The 22,353-nt window shown below is 38.2% G+C and overlaps 3 protein-coding genes across 3 annotated transcripts in view; all 3 read left to right on the top strand.

Moving 5' to 3' along the window:
- Positions 1-10,477, top strand: part of LOC116788218 (sodium channel protein type 5 subunit alpha-like) — a 36,187-nt gene extending 25,710 nt beyond the window's left edge. Inside the window, exons 18-25 of the mRNA XM_032690880.1 lie at positions 1,484-1,657; positions 2,624-2,761; positions 2,869-3,123; positions 4,005-4,058; positions 4,994-5,135; positions 6,642-6,742; positions 7,341-7,605; positions 8,945-10,477. Of these exons, the coding sequence (XP_032546771.1) occupies positions 1,484-1,657; positions 2,624-2,761; positions 2,869-3,123; positions 4,005-4,058; positions 4,994-5,135; positions 6,642-6,742; positions 7,341-7,605; positions 8,945-10,044 (2,229 nt within the window). The 3' untranslated portion in view covers positions 10,045-10,477. The remainder of the gene's footprint in view (positions 1-1,483; positions 1,658-2,623; positions 2,762-2,868; positions 3,124-4,004; positions 4,059-4,993; positions 5,136-6,641; positions 6,743-7,340; positions 7,606-8,944) is intronic.
- A 1,947-nt stretch (positions 10,478-12,424) lies between these two features.
- Positions 12,425-22,353, top strand: part of LOC116788127 (sodium channel protein type 5 subunit alpha-like) — an 86,761-nt gene continuing 76,832 nt past the window's right edge. Inside the window, exons 1-3 of the mRNA XM_032690608.1 lie at positions 12,425-12,514; positions 18,472-18,550; positions 19,709-19,831. The gene's annotated coding sequence lies outside the window, so the exon portion shown is untranslated. The remainder of the gene's footprint in view (positions 12,515-18,471; positions 18,551-19,708; positions 19,832-22,353) is intronic.
- The window catches only part of LOC116788172 (sodium channel protein type 5 subunit alpha-like), a 34,341-nt gene continuing 32,902 nt past the window's right edge, over positions 20,915-22,353 (top strand). Inside the window, 1 exon segment of the mRNA XM_032690734.1 lies at positions 20,915-21,172. The gene's annotated coding sequence lies outside the window, so the exon portion shown is untranslated.

Here is a 22,353-nt window from a genome sequence, read left to right as displayed (position 1 = left end):
AATTACACAAAACAACAACATTTTCTTGTCATCGAAGATGTTTAGCAGTGAGAACTTTCACATTTCTAAGATACTGTTGTCCTCTTGCAAAAAGGGACTTGTCCGTTTTTTGTTTGGTTGGGTTTCTTTGTTTATAAAGTTGTATGCTGATAAGGAATTGTCTGAACCAGTTAGAACAAAGGGACACCATGGTGTCCATGCCTTGAAAGAAAATTAGAGGTGGTGATCACAGAAAGAATGCACAGAAAAGTCCATGGTAAATGCTCAGTGCTCAGAGCAAAAGAAGGTTAGTTAGGAATTTAAGTAGATTCCAACTTTTTAAGGTAACAGTAATTAAGAGTAGGTAGACACTTTAAAAAGTTAGAAAAACAGTAGTGTAAAAGTATGAAAAAACATCACTGTTAAGGAGCCAGTGGTTTGACTGGTAGATGGAGGTCAAGGTAGTCAAGGCTTAGCAGGGAATCAGGACACATTATTAAACTTCCTCAAGAAAAAAGGTCAGAAATGGCAAATAGGTTTATGTGCATGAATACCAGAAGTTCTCATTTACCCACATTCGAATGAACAGTCCCATGGACACAGGGACAGCTCTGCTCTGGAGGCATTTCTCCTAATTGTTGTGCAATTGAAAGACCCCTTTAGGTCCAGAAGCAGTAGCACTGTTTTCTAACACTGCAGAACAGGAGTGCATAAGTTTTATTGCGTTATACATAGCAGTATCTCTGCTCCATGATTTTTCAGTGGTCTATGCTCCTGCTCCACCTTTTCCATGACTTTTTAGACTGGATTTTTAGGCATCTGTTACGTGCAGGGGAGCAAATCAGGTCTGCAGTTAATACCTCAATGAAGTGGGTAGGGGAGAAGTGGAGGATTGGTGAGGAAATAATGCAAGATGTGAAAGGAATTGGGAGTAGACTGGCAATACCAAAAATTTAAAATTAATTAGCGAGGCAGCAAATGCATTAAACACAAGCAAACACTGATGTGAACAGCAGCAATCAATAAAACATTTTCCTAAAACCTCCAGGTCAAGGTTTAGGTGCAAAAACCTGTAATTCCAGGAATGAACAGTTCCAGATAAGGAGTTTGTCATTCATTTGGAAGGTCAGAGCCTGAAAGACAGTGGTTAATGTGTTCTAGTCAGGCTTTATTGTGAAGAATTTAGACCAACACCTTCAAAACTATCAACTACCTTGGGAAGCGAGAATGTGGTAACCACAATTGCCCATCCTCTGACAAGTTTTGAAATGTCCAGCATAAAAACCTGAAAGTATGTGATTTTTCAACAACCTGAAAATGAGATTGTACTTTTTTTACAATTCATTTTTTTACTTCTAAGTATAAAACTAAGTGGTGGTTACCCATAATTTAATATGAAATTGTTGTAATAAGGCAAACTGTGTGTTCTTGTGCAATTTAACAGTAATTTTCCATACAACTATTTGTTTAAAAATTATTTTAAAACTGCATTCTGAAATTCCAGGCATTTGAAGATATTCACCTGCAGAATAGACAAACAGTGAAAATGATCCTAAATTATGCTGATATAACATTTAGCTACATCTTTTTGCTGGAGATGCTTCTGAAATGGGTAGCTTATGGATTGCACAGTTACTTCACAGATTCCTGGTGTTTGCTTGACTTTGTCATTGTATGTGTAAGTATTATATTCAGCTTGTCATACATTTTGATTTTTGACATTTTCAGTCTAGATAACTACATGTAACTTCTAATTATAGATAACTACAAGTGTGATAGACAGTTTCCAAAAGCTGAAAAATCTGCAATTTAAAGAGACCTTAGGACAAATTTAAATGGAAATTTTCAGCAATAACTAGAAGTTGCTTAAGAAAATTCCATTAGGTATCATTGTCATTGAGGACCATGATGGCTCTAAAACCCTTTTCAAGTGGAGAGAAGGAGTTCAGTTAGTGATCAGAAACAAAACTAAAACAAATTACTTAAAACGATAGAAAAATGAGAAGCTGTTGGCATTTCTGGACTAGATGATCTTAAAGGTCCCTTCCCACCCAAACCATTCCATTAATCCATGATTTTGGCATTTAGAAACAGAAAAAAAGGTAGAGTTGCTTCCTTGAAGGAGAAGAAGCTTAGATAGTAAAGGGAGTTGAAAAGTATTGTTGGAAAAATCATTTACCAGAATGTTAAAGATGTAGGGAAGTACTTTTTGCTTTGCAAAAGAGAAATCCCAGCAATCCTTTGCATATCTGTAAAGATACATGTTGAAAACACCAATAGTGAGATAAGTGCAGTATTCAATTCCTACATATTTCTTATGAATTCAGATGGTAACATCAGAGTAGTTGTTTGATGGCTTCAGAATAGTCAGCATTGAAAGTTGTGAAGTAGTAGGAAATTTCAACAGGAAGGTCTAATATCATGGCTATTTATAAAGAATATGTACCATGACTTTAGGGTTTTTTAAAATATATTAGAAAAGAATGAAGTAAAATTACAATAACTTTGAATTTAATGTGTATTTTCTTAATTTGACTTACTGATCAAAGATACTGTAACATTCAGGTAATGATTGTTTGCTAACACAAACAAGGGAGAATTTGTTTACCATTTAATAATCCCAGTTCCAATTCTATGAACACAGCTGTCATTTGTTTCCTGGGGACTAAGTCATGATCCCAAAGGTCTATCACCTTGTTCCTCTGGGAGTGGCCTGAAATCTCTCAGGACTCTTAAAGCATTGAGGCCTCTACGAGCTTTGTCAAGATTTGAAGGGTTAAAGGTAAAGATATTGGGGGTCGGTGTGAATTTTTTGTAATGGCTGCATTTAAAGATTTTTTTGAAAATGACAACATAAAATTCACTATTATTTTCATTCATTTCGTTCAGGTTGTTGTCGATGCACTCCTTGGAGCTATCCCCTCAATCTTCAATGTTTTGCTCGTCTGTGTTGTCTTTTGGCTCCCGTTTAACATTCTAGGACTAAAATGGTTTGGGAAAAGATTTTCAAAGTGCATACTCCAGAAAGGAGATATCAGTCTCATTAATAACAAAAGTGATTGTGTGTCTCATGGTGGAAAATGGACAAATTATCCTGTAAACTTCGATAATGTTGGGATGGGATATTTGGCTCTGCTCCAAGTGGTGAGTTCTATAAAAACATTCTCAGTTTTGTTTTCTTCAAGGAAATGGGTTGAGCAGCCCAACCATGGGACACCTCTATGCTTCTGTTTATCCCAGTGAAATTGGGGATATATTTTAGCTTCCATATATATTTTCCTTGTTGGTGACCTGCTCAGTTCCTCCTAAGTAACACTTGAGCATATGCTCAAGAACTCATAAAATCAAGAACTCTGTTTCATGGCTTTTCAATTTTGTTTTAATTTTGATTAACACTCTAAGCCTGAAATAGTCTGCAGGTTACTGAATTAAAAATATTCTCATTTTCTCTAGTTTAGAGTGGATGAGAAAGAAAATCAGGGCACAGTTTATTTATATTTTCTTTTTCTGTAGAAGTCATGAAGGATTGGGATACTGATTTATTGAGCTACCTAACATGACAACAAAGGAGAGAAAGGCAATTTTTAAATTGGCTGTTATCCCTGTATCGTTTTGGATGAAATTCTTTGCCCTGAATCCTCCAAAAAATTCTATGATTCTACAGAGTTGCTAAAACTTGCAGGAAGGAATTATTTGCTATTTTCTCAGAAAATGTTTTTATCCTTTTGCATTATATTTGTAAGTTGAGCTGAAAATTTTACTGGTTTTTTTACAAAACTTTTGAATTTAATGAGGGTTAGCATTAACACACATTTCACATGAGTCATGCTTTTTTTTTGTTTTCTTTTCAGGAAATATTTTTTTTCTCTTTACTAAACTCCAATGATACTTCCAAGCAGATCTTTAGAAGTCATCCACATTTTTTATAGCACACTGCTAATTTTCCACAACTATCAACACATTTATATTAGCTATACCTGATTTTTTATCAGTGACAACAAACTGAATAATGCATTTTTTTTCAGGCAACTTTTAAAGGCTGGATGGGTATTATGTATGCAGCAGTGGATTCACGTGAGGTATGTCACTAAAATGACAATTTAGTTCTTTTCCCTTTTCTTCTTCCCTTTTCCATTCATGTCATTACTTTTTCAGCTTTGTTTGCAATATCAAATCAAAAGTACAAGTGGTTGAAGGAATCAAACTACACAGTGAAACAATAATCCTTGGAGTACCAAATATCTAGAACTTAGACAAAAGAAACTGGTCAAAGTAGAGTGACACCACACAGAAGCCTGCTGTGTCAGGACTGCAGAGGGGAAGATGTTGCAAGCTTTGTGCAAGTCTCTTTTGGAAACAGAATACAGAAGCTCTTGGAGGGACTGTGCAAATTATCTTCCTTTATAAACGTGTACAGGAGCATTGAAAGAGCATGCAGCTAGAGCAGTTATTTCAGGAGTTTTTCTTCCCTAGATTTGACATCCTCACTATTTCTTCCCCCTTTGCATGTGCTGTTCCTCACTCTCTTACCAGGACAGTGTGTTTTAACTTCTCTATGTTTAACTGAATTTACATTTTTCTCACTCCTTCAGTCTCTGTGCTCTTGACTGCAGTGAAATAGCTGCTGATTAACACGATTGTTCCTTGTAGGGCTGATCTTAGTGAGCTGGGGCTTTAGAATTGCCTCTTGTCTGGGACAGCATTCCAGAGAATGGCTGGTCACCATTGTGTTTAGTCTGAGCTGTTGTTTTTAATTAGGGCATTCACAGGATCCCTTCTGATTGGAACTGGTTCTTTATTACTTAAAAATTTGCTGAAGCTGAATTTGTCTCTATAGCTCTGTTTGCCACTATCTTTACATCTACTTTTACATCCAGGTAAAGATGTAAATGTGTGGAAATAATTTATCCCTCATGACAATAAAGGGATCTCTTTTTATAAATTGGAAATGGTAAAGCTCTGATTATCTCATTTTTACCAATATTATTTTTCTGGTTTGACTTTTTTTTAACAGATCGATGAACAGCCAAAGTTTGAAGCAAACTTTTATATGTACATATACTTTGTGGTTTTCATTGTTTTTGGATCTTTCTACATGCTGAATCTTTTTATTGGAGTGGTTATCAGCAATTTTAACCAACAAAGGAAAAAGATAAGTACTACTTGAGCTAACTCAGTGTCTCCTGTAATCCCAATTTGCTTAAGTGAATGCTGGTTTGACATGTAGATGTCTAACATTTTGCAATAACTGTTTAACTGGATAAATTTAAAATGATAACACTTGAAACCAAATTTTGCAAACAGGAGTCCCCTTTTCCTGAAGGCTTTTAGCAATTTACCTGTAAATTCCATTTTCCTCCCAAGTCCTTCATTTGTTCTAAGCAGAGGACAGGGATGAAGGAGGGAGTAGCTTCAGAAATCAGAAGCCCAAACCAGGTTGAGTTCTGTCTTGATTCATTTAGATGTTAAAGTATCCAGAATATAAGGGAAAATTGAGTAAATTATTTCACTTGGATGACTTAAAATAAATAAAACTCTTGCTCATTCAAAAAAGCAGATCCCAACACGAGGTTTACAATTTCAAGATTCACATTTGGAAGACAGAATCTCTACAGGAACCTTTTTTTATTTCCATAGCCTGACTCATACACCAAGTGTCAGAGCATTACTGCTCTGGGTAGAGAGAGAGCAGTAAAGCCCACAAGAAATTTTTCTGCTCTCTGCATTTGAACAGAGAAAGGATATTTGGGGGTTGAGGAACAACAGTCCAAATTCACTCTAAGAATTTCCTTTTCTAACAAAGTCCCAGTTACAATAATCCAAACAGACAGAAACAACAGTGGTTAAGTAGTTTATAAGCCTGAACATTTAATGGAAGATTATGGGGATGTAATCCTTTTTTCTTAGTACATGCTGTAATTGACATTTTTTTTTGTAATTTTTTTCTCTGTCATTTCTTTCTCTTTCATTTCTTTGCTACTTCTTGGGAATTTTCCTTGTGATTCCATACAGTGAAGTCAAATGGAATTTTCAGAGGTCTTTCCAGAGTGATTGAAATTGCAGATGCCCTACTGAACATTGTTGCATGTTTGTTCTACAAAATGCTGATCACTCCGTGCTTTTAGGATTGATGAGTGGCTTCTGAATCCTGGGTTCAAAGGGATTGCTAAATACTATAGAGGGTGTAGATGGGGATAAGTAATACAGGGGGTGTAGATGAGAATAAGAAATTAATTGTCAGGAACCCCCTGTAGAACTGGGTCCCATCATCCTCTATTTAACTGCTAGTCCAGCAATACTCTTCTGTTTCTACCTTCCCCAAAAATAGAAAGTATTTCCCTTCTTGATGAATCGTATGTAATTTTTAAAATACGAAATAGATTTGTAAAACTTCAGAAAGGCTCTCACACTTGAGGGAACTGACTTGGGAACACTGCCTAGACTAGACTTCCATGATCAGACCCAGATCAGCTCTTTCCAGTACATCTATTCAAAGATCAAGGGGAAAAGGAGAAATGGTGAAGACACAGTTTGTCTCTGTGCTCTCTTAGGTCCCACTCAGGACAGCTGTAACTTACTCTTTTTTACAGAAATCTAGTGGAATTTATTTAGGGAACTGCTTAAACTTCAGCTGAACAACAATATTCTTTCCCTTTACTTAGGTGGAAAAGATCTATTTTTGACTGAGGAACAGAAAAAGTACTATAATGCCCTAAAAAAACTTGGATCCAAGAAACCTCAAAAACCCATCCCAAGACCATCGGTGAGACCATCTTAAATAGAACATGGCAGGAGATACCACGATGGTGACCATATTTGAACTCAGTAGCCCAGGCACAGGGAAATTAACTTTGCCTTAGAGCCCCTCATCTTCTTTATTCAATGTAGTATTTACATTTTACTCTCTTTTTCTTCCAAGAGTCTTTCTTTGTGGGTATTAATTAGGAAATTTATATCCTATTTATGACCTATCCAAATGTACAACCTGTTTATAAAGCTTCAAAATTAGTATTTGACAACCATACCATGACCTTGGTTATCTAAGTTGCATGATGTTTTTTCTGCCACGAGATAGGATTATTGCAGGTGAGAATGAATAGAGAATAGCACATGCCCCATGGCAGTTATTTGTTTTTAAATAATCTTATGCTTTACTTCTTTTAGTTTCTTAAATTTAATTCCAGGCCTGGCTTTTCATAGTAACTATTCAGAGTTTTTCTTGCTTATGACATTTTAATTTGAATTGCTTATCCTAAAATATCTGCTTCAATAAGTATTTCTATTAAAAGAGCAATCAGAATGTACTCTGGATGTACAAATTACTGATTAATATTTGAATGCGGTTCTTTTTCTCTCCACAGAATGCATTCCTGGGATTGCTGTTTGATATCGTAATGCACAAAGCATTTGACATCATCATTCTGATTTTCATCTGCCTAAATATGATTATTATGATGGCAGAAAATAACCAGGAAGGCACCAAGGAACTTCTTAATAAAATCGACTATTTTTTTGTGGCTTTATTTACAGTAGAATGTGTCATGAAATTGCTGGCCTTAAGACAGCACTACTTCAAAAGCGGCTGGAACTTATTTGATTTAATTGTTGTGGTCCTTTCAATAGTTAGTAAGTACCAATCACTAAATCAGGTAATGTGTCTTACCAATATTGAGCCAAATTTCAGTATGAAGTAACCACTTAAATATATTTGATAAACAAAGTCCAGATCTACTGTACTTTTTCAAACTATATGCTAAGTCATTCCTTCTAAAAGGATGTATTTTTGTTTTCCCTTATATTTTTGCACAGTACTAAAAGGTAAATGGAGTTTTCAATTTTTACTTTTCTTTAAGTATGTTTTCTTGAGTAATTATCAGAGCAGAAATTTAATTAATTAACATCTTCTCTAAATTACTGTACTTTACCTGTTGTCTAACTGTCTTTATGTTTTCGATTTATGTGTTATCATGTTGTTTTCACAGTAAAAGTAAATTCATGTTAAAAATACATTTGCTTGAAAAATGAGAAAGATGTACGTAATTTTTCCTGGACCTACTTTACAGAAGGCAGATCCTGATTGCTGATTTAGAAAGTTCAGGAAAATGTAATTGTTCAACACCATTCTAAATCTGGGCCACTACTTGTGACTGTTTAAAGTCTCATTAAAACCGGTCTGGGTTTTTTTCGTTTTTCAAATAAGACTAGATGCTGATCATGTCCTCTACAAAGGGTCATATATAGCTCTTGTTTCTTTTGCAGTTTATTTGGTTTGTGCTTCCCACTCAGGCTCAGGTTGTATCACAGAATAAAGGACAGGAAAGAAAAACTGCTCTGAGTTCTCTGTTTCGTACCTAAGCACAGTAACCCTTTGCTGTCCCGTGCAACCCAGGAAAATGATGACTCCTTAACTCCTCTGTTTGCAATCATTTGCATTGCTGCTGTACCCTTACTCTGTTAGTAGGGTCAAAGAATGGGGTGTAACGGGGGAGAAATACCAAAAGACAGTTTTTCTTTAGAATCCTCTTGGTCTCCTCTGGTCTCCTTCAAGTACCAAGCATTAGTCAAAGCCTCACATTTAGCATGTAATCAGGCCTGTAAAGAAGCAGCAGACAGCAGCTAGGAGGCAATCCCCACAGCTTCCAGCACAGGAGCTGAAGGGAGCTAAAAGGTTTTTTAAATACTTGAGCAATGAACACTTACCTTCAGCCCTCTGGCTTAGAGAAATCTGGGAGAATGCAATTTCCAAACTACGCATAATCTTGAAACCTCTTTAATATTGAAAACTATTTGTCTTTCTTTTCCTAAGCTGTCTTGTAAGCAGTTTCAGTAATGATGATGTTTGTGTGGAAAGTGGTGTAATATGGTCAGTGTTACTTCTGACACCTAAAGCGCAGAATATAACAAAGCACACAAAAATTTGATTAATATGGCTTGACAACCTTTTGTTTTCTTTCTCCTTTCAAAGGTATTGGAGTTTCTGAAGCCTTTAAAAGTTTTCTCTCTCCGACACTTTTGAGAACTATTCGTTTGATGCGAATTGGCCGAATCCTGAGATTGGTTCGAAGAGTGAGAGGAATTCAAACCCTTCTCTTTGCATTACTGATGTCTCTTCCTGCACTGGTCAACCTTAGCCTTTTGCTTTTCCTGATTATGTTCATTTATGCCGTTGTGGGCATGGCAAACTTTGCCTGTCTTCCCTGGGAAGGTGGGATTGATAGCATTTTCAACTTTCAAACCTTTTCTGGTAGCATTCTCTGTCTCTTCCAAATTACAACATCAGCTGGCTGGGATACATTTCTGGTCCCTTTGTTAAGTGAATCTGGTACATGTGCTCCCAACTTAAATTTAACAGAGATAGGTAAAACTACTTGCAAAAATAGAGTATTTGGTATTTTATATTTTGTAAGCTATGTCATTATATCTTTTCTCATTGTTGTAAATATGTACATAGCTGTCATTTTAGAGAACTTCAATGTTGCCACTGAAGAAAGCACAGATCCTCTTTGTGAAGATGACTTTGATATGTTTTATGAGACCTGGGGAAAATTTGATCCTCTGGCCACACAGTTTATTGACTATTCTGCTCTTTCAGACTTTGCAGATGCTCTGGCAGAACCCTTGCGCATTCCAAAGCCCAATAGCATCCAGCTCATATCCATGGACCTCCCTCTAGTGAGTGGAGATAAGATCCACTGCTTGGATATCTTGCTTGCTTTCAGTAAACGAGTCTTGGGAGAATGTGGAGATTTTGATACAATTAAATCACTCATTGAAGAAAAATTCATGGTTGCCAATCCATCTAAAAGTTCTCACAGGCCAATTTCTTCTACATTTAAGAGAAAACAAGAGGAGGTATCAGCAGTTATTATCCAAAGGGCCTTCAGGAGGTATTTGATACAGCGTTCTTTCAAAAATACATCTTTCTTAAGCCGTCACAGACAAACCAGTGCTGTCTTTGGAGAAGAAACGCAGGAGAAGCAAAGGCTTATTGTATCAATGCTTAATGAAAGTAGTGGCAGGAAGATACATAAATCACGGCCTGTTTCTTCCACATCTCTCCCTTGACTTTATGGTGCTGTTGCTGACACAAATAAGCTGGAAACATAAGATTACCCCAGGCTGCAGCATTTTTGACTTTTAAAGCAAAGTCACTTGTTTTCAGATGGAGACAATATGTGAATCCCAGAACATAATACTCTACATTTAGAATAATGATGGCAGCCTTTAAGTATTGTGATTGTTCAAATTTTCAAATTCTCCTTAAAATGATTAAGATCTGAACAACTAAGTCATAAATATTGGAGGAAAATCAAACCAGAGAACTTTTTTCTCCGCTACTGGAGTAGATGGGTTAATTTTTTCACCTACCAGTTTTGTCTTAGTTCATGTGTTTACGGAAGAAATCCATAAAAGGTCGGTTGTAAGCACAGATTTGTAAACACACAAGGCTCTAGAATAATGAATATCTCTTTAGAGATAATTAGTATTTCCAACTAGGCTTTATTGTAGCAAAATGAATAATTACTGCATTTCTGTAATAGAGCTCATTCAGGACACTCGAGTATAATCAGCCTCTAATTTTGATGGTTTTTGGGACCATCCTCCTCCTAGCATGTTTGGGTGGATTTGTTTATGCTTAAGAATTTTGGAGGTGTCTTTATATGTGCACCTAAATGGATTTAGCAGATCATCCTCAGTTGCCTGTGCATAAAAGCTGTATATAATTCGTTCTTTGTCTCAATCAGTGTATGAAAATTGTCATAATCATAGTTACCAAACTCAAAGGATGTTATACAAGGGGTATTGCTTCCAGAAAATCTTGAGAATCATAAATTTTCATCATCATCCAAATGTCATAGAAAGCATTACTTAGTATTCTGAAAAGGATTTCATGGTATATCTTATGAGACAACATTTAACAAAAGCTAAGGGAACCGTTTATTTGATTGATTCTGAAAAAAAATGCATGAACAATGTGTAATAATATTTTAGTGAGTCTTTTGCAGTTTAGGTTATTCAGATGAAGTGTTATGGTGGATTCAGGACCACTAATAAAATACGACCGGATAAGATTCTTCAATAAAGATTTCAGATGCTTAATATGTTTTTGTCTGTTTTGTAAGGACTATCTTCAATTTCATTTATTACAAGGCATAATCTGTTCTTAGAAGGGGTAATACAATTTTCCAAAAGTAGCTACCTATTAGCACAAGAAATCAAAATGATTCACTTTTTACAGGGAATCAGAAAAGATTTATCATTTTGAGGCCAAGAAGAGCAGGAACAATAAGGTAATTACTCAATTTTTACTGTTGTTTCCTGTGTTAAATACTATTAAATATGACAGATATTGTTAAATCTAAGTTAATTTCAGGACAAATAAAGACATAGGAAAGCTAAGAGTTTAAGAGTCCAGATACAGTATGGTTTGAATGGGCTTTATTGTGGTTGAGCATCGGCTCCCCAGGGAACTGGTGGAGTCACCATCCCAGGAAATGGGACCTCTTAGCATAACTCAGGAATTTGCCCTTGGGAGCTGCCACACTTGGTAGAGGGATGCAGAGATATTTGGTGGCTCTGCTTGAGACCTACTCCTGTCCAGCTTGTGTTGTTTCATGCAGAGTGATGCTTGTTAGGTGAAACTATTTATTTTGTTCTTTGAGAGCTGGACTGAGCCAACAGCTTTTGTTCAGTGATCAGGTACCATTAGATGGCAGCATTTCGTGTGGTTTAAAATGTGGTCAATCTTCGGTGAATGAGGTGTCACACTTGCACACTTCTGCCCAGGGGTATTAAATTGATTGCAAAAACTTTAGAAAAAAGTCACGGACCACCACTTCCTTGACAGAAGCAGAGGGGAGTGGGTTAAGGCAGGCACCTGCCAAAGAAGCAAATGGTGGGCTGTGTCCACAAGGTCATGTGTAACAGCTGCCTCCCAAACACTATATGAGTTTTGAGCAGGCAGACGTGGCCAAGGTGTTTTTATCTTCCTGCCCTGGCAGTTGAGGGCCGCCGCTTACCCCCTCCTTGACCAAAATGGAACACTCACAGATAATCATCTCTGCCCGAGTAGCACTCAAAACAGATCCATCAAAAGGGCCAACACACACCAGAAAAACTAAACAAACTAGACAGTCCTTCTCAGTGTCAGAAGCCCGGCAAGTGGAGCTGGGGCCACCAACCCCTGCGGCACAAGGATGGGCCCCATAGCAGCCCAGCAGCCCAGTGCCCCCACACCAGTCACTGCCAGGAGAGACAGCTCCAAACAGCTGCGGGGGAAGGAGGGGGGAGCAAAACTTCCCGTACACAAAGGTCTCATCTCCGTCCTGACTGTCTCAAAGCCTCTGGGGAACACACCTTTGCAGTCCGCACCGCCCCACTGAGCAAAAGTGGCCTCATCGGAGGTCAGGCTTGCACTAGGCCAATGTCTGCTGGCCTAGGCCTACAGTCAAATTCAGAGACCAAAGACTTCATCAAAACAGTTCCATCCCACCTCCCCGGACCCCCAGAGGGATCCATAAGGGCACAAGCTCGGGTAGACAAGACTGTACCTGCACCCTGTTCCATTGGTCGTGTGCCAGCGGTGCGGGACACCAAAAGCTCCAGCTCCCGACCCTGCTGGCCAAAAGCCTCTAATGCTGCATGTTCCAAGCGTCACGAATGCTCCAGGCCATCGATTTGCTGCTCCTGGGCTGCTACTTGGCCCCACAAAGACATAATCTCCTGGTCCAGGGCTCCAAATCCGGTCAGCAGAATCCATCCCACCTGGCCTGCCCCTGTCACAGACCTCATGGCAAGCCAGGCTACCAGGAGAGACACTGTGGTGAAAAAGGCAGCTACAGAGGCTGAAGATGTCTCATGACACAGGGGGCCGGTGACATGGCCCCGTCAGCCCTTGATCTCCTCCGCAACCACTGCAGGGTTACTCTGGGGACCTGCCAATTCTACACCAAAAATGTAAGGTGAACATACTCATGTATTCTTCCCAAGAATTCCATGGGAGTGGAAGGATTTAAAAAAAGGTTTATTTCCAATACAAGAACCAGTTTTTTACGATGTGGTGCATCAGGCCTCCCAGGAAAAATGGTGAGTTCCCACCCCCTCAGGGCCCCTTTTATTCTCTCTGTTTCTACTCTGCCTTCCCAAGGCCTCTGTGTATGTCAGGACTATCTTCTCTCATGTATCAGAGAGAAAGGCTCAGAACTTCTCTTGCTATGCAGGGGGGAAAAGCACTGAAATTGCCTTGGAGAAAGAATTACTATTTAGGCAGAAAGCCTTCCTAGCAAAAACTGACTTTCTAACTTTCCGTCACAAATTCTTCCAAAATTATATCTATCCCTACATATATCTTCATCAATGACACAGACAAAGGAATCAAGTGCACCCTCAGTAGATTTGCAGGTGACACCAAGCTGAGTGGTGCAGTTGACACTCCAAAAGGATGGAATGCCATCCAGAGGGACCTGGATAAGCTCTAGAAGTGGGCCCATGTGAACCTCATGAGGTTTAACAAAGGCAAGTGCAAGGTGCTGCACCTGGGTTGGGGCAATGCCCGGTATCAATCCAGGCTGGAGGATGAATGGATCAAGAACAGCCCTCTGGAGAAGGACTTGGGGGTGCTGGTGGGCGAGAGGCTGAACATGAACCATCGATGTGCACTCACAGCAGAGACCTGATTGTGGCTTTCCAGTGCCTGAAGGGAGCCGACAGGAAAGACAGAGAGGGACTAATTACAAGTAGTGCCATGTAGTGACAGGACAAGCGATGACAAGGGGAAATGGTTTCAAATTGACAGAGGGAAGGTTTAGATTAGATATTAGGAAGAAATTCTCCCCTGTGAGGCTCTGACACAGGTTGCCCAGGAAAGCTCCGGATGCCCCATCCCTGGAAATATTCAAGGCCAGGTTGAGTGGGACTCCAAGGAACCTGGTCTAGTGAAAGGGGCAGGAGGGTTGGCACTAGGTGATCTTTAAAGTCTCTTCCTGCCCCAAACCATTCTGTGATTCTGTGGGGTTTTTTGTTGGTTTTTAATTTGTAAAGCTGTTTGGTATTACATAGTTTTTACAAGTTGCATTCTTGTCATTTGAAGTTTAGACTTTAACTTTACGGGGAGTTACAGGAACGAAAAGGTTTGAAACCAAGTGGCTAGGGCTCTTATATTTGTCATTTCATTGTTGTGTTATGTTGGGAGCCATGCAATAAAAGGTGAGACCTCACAAACTCTCTTAGCAAGACTGCAAGAAACACTGGAAATCTTCCAGAGATTGTAGAAGCAATATTTTGCTTTTAGCATCTTACTCTTGAGAAATGAAAAAGCTTCAAGAATACTAATACTGTTTTTCAGAACACTAAGAAGGAACAGAGGGAATAACTTGAATTTCAGGCACTGACATAATTTTCAGACTTCTTCAGTGTACATTAGATCATTAGGCAGAGAGCTACTTTGTGTAACAATGCGTTTAATGTGTACTTTCCATAAAAGCCATTTCCTGTTGTTCTGTAAAGTCAATTAGCTATTTACCAAATACCAAATTTCATGTCTGTGGGATTTCTTATTTCATTGCAGAGCATGAAAAAAGAGGAAATGTCAAACATGCAAATTAGTGTCTGGACAAATACATCATGTACTTTACACACACAGATTCTTTCCTAAGACAGTCTGGGGTGCACCTTTTGTTTGTCTCACAGATATTTATTTGCCAGAGCCCCTCATTTTTTTCTGTGACAGACTCATGCCTTTAGATATTTTGCGTGATACTAGTTTCTCTGTGTGTTCTTTTTGGTTTTATTGTGTATGTAATATTTAGTTATTCTGTGTTCCAAGTGTAACAAAGAAGATGGATTTCCCCACTCCTTTTCTTCTTTTTCTTTTTTTTTTTTTTTTTTTTGCCTGGTGTCCCTTACTACTCTTGTTCCACGGTTATGATATTTTGTAAGACATTCCTGGAATCTCATCTAGGTCTTGCAATTAGTCAGCCTTGAAATTAAGGAGAATCCCAAAGCTTCTGGCCAGCCATTGAATTAATTCAGCCCATGAAGGATGCATTTGAGGTTGTATTGGAATAAATGCGTGTACATTACTTAGAAATCGCTCTTAATGGGATCTGCCAGAGGTTATAGTGTTTCCCAAATTGCGGGAATGGCATTCCCTGTATGCCAGTTTTGGTTAGGGAAAGGAATGAGGATTGTAAATTCTCTGAAGTTGCAGCTGCAGTAAACAGAAATCTCTGCAAATAATTTTCATGGCAAGTGTATCCAATGCAAATGCTTGAATTACCAAAGAATATGAAATTTTATTGTGGAGCAGTGAAGTTCCTTCATGACATAAATTTGTAAGAAATATCCTTTTTGAGCTGGAGGCATCAGAGTTAACAACTGTTACAGTGCTCCAGATCTGTGTTATACAGAATTATTTCCCTATGCAAATCGGCTACGAATTCCCTGTGTACATTTTTTGGTCCACATTTGACGGGTTTTAACTTCAACTTGAAGACCCACCGAGCGTTAAACTCTCATTCATCTTTAAGTCTTTATGATTTTCTCTTGAAAAAATCTGTCATGCAATCAGTTGTTCAGGTTTACAACATGTAAACGGTTCCTCCTGTGTTTTGTGTGATTTTCTCTGTGAACAGTGATTTAAATTTGTGGTTTTAATGGAGGATCATTGTCATCACTGTGTTTGTCTCAGACTCACTTGTGGTCAGTGCTGGCTAATGGACACCGAACCATAACCAGGAGGTACAATAAACTCTGTAATTAACAGTCATGATGTGTCTCTGTGAGACCCTTGACCTAAATTAAAACCGTCAGAAAGATATTTATATGAAATTCAATAGAATCCTTCATGAGTGGATGACATGATCTAGTTGTGGATAGCATGACTTTGTTTTGCAGCATCCATTCCTCGAAAATATGAAATGTCTTTCTCAGGCTTGGGTAATTTTTCTTTCAGCTGTTATGATTGAAGTTACTGGAAGTTTTTAGCCTGTAAGGAAAATGAGTTTTATTTTTCCATTGAACTTTTGATGAATGTGTGCGCTTTCTCTCTGTAAAATACTTTCTTACTCAAACTTCCTGTGCTTGAGTGAATAATATGTGGATAGGCTATAGAATAGGTCAGTATGCAAATTTCAGAATTAGATTTACAGATATATAAGTTGATGATACTGACATATATGTTGGAAATTTATGTTCTATTCCCTGTTGTATCCACCTGGGATCTTGTAATTTTAGCCTAATTCACTCATAGTATCTTAATAATCCAAATGTATCTTTAAGTGAGAAGGAGTTTTTCAATGATGTGAATTGCAGATGTCTCACTTATATCAGGGGTTCTGCGGTCAGTGAGCTGTTGAGGGAAAGGGTCAATCAAATTGGAAAAGGAGGTAAATTGTGCTGGATTTGTGAGGAACTGAAATAGCTGTCTCATTCCCAAAAATGGGAAAAATAGGAAGAGAAACCTTGTATGAACCCTTTTCCCTCTAAGAGAGAGGAACGTGTGAAGAGTCTGTTTTCCCACTGAACAGGACACAGATTTCCAGGATTATACCACAGAGTATTTCTCAGTGGAAGGAAGCTGGCAGATGAGGCAGCTGGATACAATTTGAGGATAAGAAGGTCATGCAGTGTGCAGGAACTGCCAATTGCCTTGATATTTTTAATGCCTGCATTTATCTGATCCATAATTTAAAGTAGCAACAAATGTTTAGAGTTATGGCAGTGTTACAAAATATATTTAAATATGCAAAAATCTGTGGGTTTTTTCTGCTATTGATATCTATACAGTCTTGGTCATTAAACTAATGGTGGTGTGCTAATGCTACCAACAAAAAATATTTGTCTTGTGCTCTGGCAATAAAGAGGAAAAAGAAGAGGGTTGTACTTTGCAGTTAATGGAAGAGACAGATCCATGCCAAGAACATGGTGTCAAAATTAAAGCCATTTCTATAATGAAGTTAATTTTAGTAATTTCTATAATGATCATTGTCTTTTTGTTGTTAAACTTATCCTTTTTTTGCTCAGTATTCTGAGGAAAAATGAATGAAAGTGGGAGGAAAACAAATTTGTCACTATGAGGCTGGTTTTCTGCCCCCTCCTCACTCTTTCAGAAACTGCCTTCCTAAGAGGAAAAAGTAGATTTTCCATGGTAGCACAAGAAAAGTTACTTGTCTAAATGTTTTGCTGTTAGCAGAAAGTCCTAAACTGCTGCAGAAAAAGATCTAGTTCTCTGTGCTCTCTCTTTTCAGATTGTAGATATTACAGTGTTCAAAGAAGGCTCTGTTGGAGTCTCTGTTTTCTCCCTGAGCCTTTTTTTTTCACAGGGACAGATGGATGGAGAAGATGTAGCAGCATAAATATGTGCAGGAAGTGAGCTTTTTTGCATTTCATGGCATTAGGTGATGCATCCCTATAAATGTGGGTGCTTCTGACCATGGTAGTTAAGGTGCCATCATAGTGATGCTTTAGTGGTCTTAAGAATTCTGCTCTCTTATTGAACTGATCTCAAGAACATTCTCTTGCTTTCTGGAAAAATAACTTACAGTGCAACTTAAAACGTCTTACTGTTGCTTGCCCCACAGGACACTTAGGGTTTTATCTCTTTCAAAACCACTTTTAGTTGTTTCCTCCCCTGATGGTACCTATCAAGCAAAGTGTTTGATCACTGTTTATGTGTTTGCCTGCATTAGGGCAGCCTGGCTTTTAAGTACAGCATAGTTCTTTCAGTAGAATTCTTCCAGCAAATCCCAGAGTAACTCCCTCATTGTCAGGAAAGATTTATGTCCCACTCAATAAGGAAGAAAAAAACTTTAGAGAGTAATGGATTCTGTTGATGTAACTAAGAGCGATAACTGTAATTAGCACCAGGGCTTGCCATTAATGTGTTTGTGTTACTTTCCAATACCTGTTGCTAGCAGGCTTTATACATTTATTTAAATAAATACAAGCAATTTCAGATCCAAGGATAAATGTTGTGGGGTTTTATAGTGTGATACTGAATGTATTTTGGGGTCTGATCTTGTATATAAGAGACAGTATATTTGACTTTCAGATTTTGTCTGTAAAAGGTGTAATGAACATACACAATAGCCTGGGAATATTGAAAAATAGAAAAGACGGAATAAAAACAAATAGTATGTAACTCTAATTTCTAACCAAAAGCTTTTGCTACAATGCAAATTGGGTGCCAATATTTAATGTATGCCTGAAAATTCATCTGGTTAAAAACTCAGAATGAAATGTGAAACAGGAAACTGTTTGCTTTCTTATATCTTACATATATATTTCCAATTGAACTAAAATCCCTCTTTGCTTTTAATAAGTGTAACTGTAATTTCAGCAGAAAGAAAACAATGGATTAATACTTAGATGATTATTCTTCAAAGGTGTCACCCAAGCATTTTCCCTCTTGTACAGTATTGTCAGTGAGATCACAAAATTTCATTTACTGCTGTCAGAAATGTAACCAAGCTCCTCCCTCCATCCCTCCCCCAGGCATTGCAGTACATAAGAAAACTTTCTGCATGGGAGATGGCCAGGGAGCAGGGATGTTCTTGGGAACAGAATGGTGAAGGTGAGAAAACGAAGACATTCTGTCTCTTTGGATATAAAAGCCAGACAACATTAGCTTCAGAAAGCAGCGTGAAGGTTTTTTATTTTGAAGGGGTTGTTGTAAGCATTTTGGTTTTCCTAAATATTTTTATACCATGAGAAATCTCAATTGTTTATTTTTTTAGTTTACATCTATGTGAATTTGATCAAAATATTCAGGGATGTATGTATACAAGTCTGTGTCTATATATAAAAAATATGTACGCATAGGTTTTTAAGTCTTAGATGTGGTTTTATTTGAGGTACAGGGAGCAGCTGCATAAGAAAATGTACCTTTAATATAGAATCACTATATGGCTGTAAATATATAGATCTTCCTATAACATCCATGTGCCAGGAAAACATTTTACTAAATACTGATATATTTCTCATATTAATTACTGACTGCCTTTTGTCTTGTTTTGTTGATTCAGCTTATGCATGGCATTCCTCAAATCAGCTGTAGTACTAACCTTATACTCATCTTGACATAGTGAATTTTCTTTACCTACACAAGTCTGGAATGTCTTTGTCCCAGAAATGCTGGTGGGTGATTTTTTTTCAGGATATTTAAGGAGTGCACAATCCAACCTGTTGCATACATTTCTGATACCGGAAGTAATGAGTTATTATATTACAGCATATTTTATTATATTGCATATTATTATTTGGATATTTTGAATAACTTTGTATATTACATTTGTTAAAAAACCAAACCAAACCAAACCACACCCCCCCCAAAGAACCACCCCCCCCAGCAACCAAGTGGTAGATATTTATCCAAACAATCCAAACACAAAGTTTTTCTTGGATTAGGGGAGCAAGTGTGAAGTAGAGAATGAGGGATAAAATGTTAGTTGGAAGAAATGGCCGTGCGTATTTGAAACAGCAGTAGTCCTCTAGAATATCGAAGTTTGATTTATAAAGGACTAAAATCTATTTGATCTGCTGATAACTATTGAGACTTAAGTAAAGAAAACTGTGATAATTATTGAGCAGAAGTATTTACTCTTTATGAAAACGGAGTAGGTGATAGCTGTAGCTTTTGGCAAGGTATTGTACAGCACAAAAAAGAGAGTTTTGTCTGTCCTATTTCCTAAGGTGTTGCTCTGAGCTGCTTTCTCATTTTTTCTTATTCCAGATGAAGAGACGAACACATCTTTATTCCCCTGCAGAAGAATCCACTAAATGCATCCTAAAACCAAACTAAGCAGTTAGTTTACTCTTTATTTTTTCAGATCCAGGTGCTCACAGGAAATATTCGGTGGGTGGCTCTTGAGAAGGGAATGGATAGAAATAATTTGGGACTCAGAAGTGGTTATAATACATGCTAAAACTAGACTGAAACATAAATTTATGTTTATGTTCCTACCAGTTTTCCGTTCTCAAGAAACTCCTCAAAAATGCCCCTTACTGACTTTGCTTGTGTTTTACTGTGCAGTTCTATGAGTTTAAAATCCCAGTTTTATGGATTCTTGGAGATCTAGTGGTCAATGGTTTGATTGCTGTTACCTTGCCACACTTAAAAAGAACTTTTCATGCTTTTAGGGAACTGAAAGGAGTTCTGAAATTTGTATAAATGGAATGAAATCAAGGAGTTGTGTATAAGGCTTGAATTTGTATTTTGTTTTTCAATCCAAAAGTCGAAACCTGTTAGTTATCATCTCTAGTGATAAGTCATTACCCCAGGAAGCATCTTGTAAATTGTGTCTCTGACACTCTGTATTAATAGATTAATTTTTTGGCATTACTTTGCTACTCTAGCAAATTGTCCCAAAGCTCAGCTTTTATCTTAAGAAATTTTAATAGCAAATTGTACTTTAGTAGTGCCCAGTGTCTGTCTCATTTAATGGCTTGTTGTTCACCCCTTTCTATTGCTTTGCATGTCATTTGTTCAGTAAATTTGATCAGTCTCTGTGGAATTCCTCAGGTTTTGACTTGAAAAGCTGCTGTGTCATTTTTGCAGTATCCAAGGTCAGCCTTAAGCCAGTTAGACTGACCTCAAAGCAGGGCTAGCTATGCACACTGAGTTCACTGCCTCTCAAGAGGAGAGAAATAAGTAATTTCCACTCAGAAGAAAAAGATGAATTTGCAGATGTGTTTTTGTACCCCTGATCCTGCCGAGAGTGGTACTTTAGTAACTGAAGGTCCCCTCAGTGCATTAGTTGAGGTGTCTGTATAAGGCACGAACGCCACTTTGCACTCTGGTCGAGTGCTGGAGCGAGATTAACTTTATTACAAAAGGTAGCAGTTTAAATACAGAGTTCAAATGTGTCACATGATCTCTCAACCAATGACAATCAAGTGTTTCATTGAGCTTGAGTGATAGACTAGAAAACTACAAATCCCATAATTCCTTATTACATTCTTCCTGCCACAATTTGTATCTGTTACTGATGGATCACTGTCTGCTATGGGGCCAGAGATATCAGAACCTATTGCAGCATTTTCAACTCTTAGTTGAATTTAAATGGGAATTTCTTTCATGTCCTGTAGCGGAAAGAGCAGATCTGGACTCGAGCATTGTATCTGCCTCAGCAGCATACTTTAGGTAGTGTGTTGTTACAATTTCCTTGTAGCTACACACCCAGGTTTGTTCTCCCAGGTTCTAGAAGAAATCGCATTCAGTTGTCCTTCAGCTACTTCTGGGAATGCTGATTCTGTGTCTTCCCTCCCAGAATCAGTGATTAGGGAGACTTTTCTGTCTAATGCAAAGACTGAAATTATTTCTAAGGGTAACACTTTACCTCAGTGTCTTGACTTAAAAATTCATCTGGTTCAGCAGCCTATGATGAGGTGGCTGAGTTCAGCTGAGCTTCAGGAATTCTGTGGTTTGGCAAAGTTCCAGTTCTTTGGTTATATGCTTCCATTTTGTTACCATGGCAAATTCTAATCTCTGAACTGTGGTTCCTTATCAGATCTGAACTTCCTTGTAAAGTCCCAGAGGTGGAAAAGAAAAACCACCCAAGTCCCATAAACCCAAGCAAAATTGTTGCACAAAGATTATTGTTTGCATATTCTTTTAAAAGAAATATATTGGCATCTGAAGAAGAGAGCTGTAATTACAAGAGGGTATTGATTCTCTAACACCTATGGTCCATAAGTGAGCTCACAAGACAGAAATAGCACAGCTGGACCTCAGCAATGAAAAATGCAGAGTGTTTCACAGAATTAGGTGTTGATCTTTGTTGGGTTTGTTTTACATTACTCTTTCTTTTAAATGAATGAGCTTCTAGTTGGTTTTGCCTTATATCCTGCATCAAACAGAGCAAACACAGGGGTGGCCTCACATGGGGCACAGCGTGCAGTTCTGGACCCCACAATTTAGGAAGGATGTGAAGGTCCTTGAATGCACCCAGAGGAGGGCAAAAAGGCTGGTGGGAGGGCTGGAAGGAATGTCCTGTGAGGAGGGGCTGAGGGCTTTGGACTTGTCTAGTTTGGAGAAGAGGAGGCCAAGGGGTGACCTCGACACTCTCTACAGTTTCCTGAGGAGGGGAAGTGGAGAGGGAGGTGCTGAGCTTCTCTTCCTGGTATCCAGTGACAGCATGTGTGGGAATGGTTCAAAGCTGCACTGGAGGTGGGTTTGGGTGAGACATTAGGAAGCATTTCTTTACCAAGAGAGTGGCTGAATCCTTGAACAGGTTTCCTAGAGGGGTTGTCTATGCCCCAAGCCTATCAGTGCTCAAGAGGCACTTGGACAGTGCCCTTAGGAACAGCTTTAACATGGTCAGCCCTGAATTGCTCAGACAGTTGCACTGGATGGTTGTTGTGGGTCCCTTCCAACTG

The sequence above is a fragment of the Chiroxiphia lanceolata genome, chromosome 1, assembly GCF_009829145.1.
Source record: "Chiroxiphia lanceolata isolate bChiLan1 chromosome 1, bChiLan1.pri, whole genome shotgun sequence".
Classification (NCBI taxonomy): Eukaryota; Metazoa; Chordata; class Aves; order Passeriformes; family Pipridae; genus Chiroxiphia; species Chiroxiphia lanceolata.
This window is presented reverse-complemented; position numbering and strand designations above follow the sequence as displayed.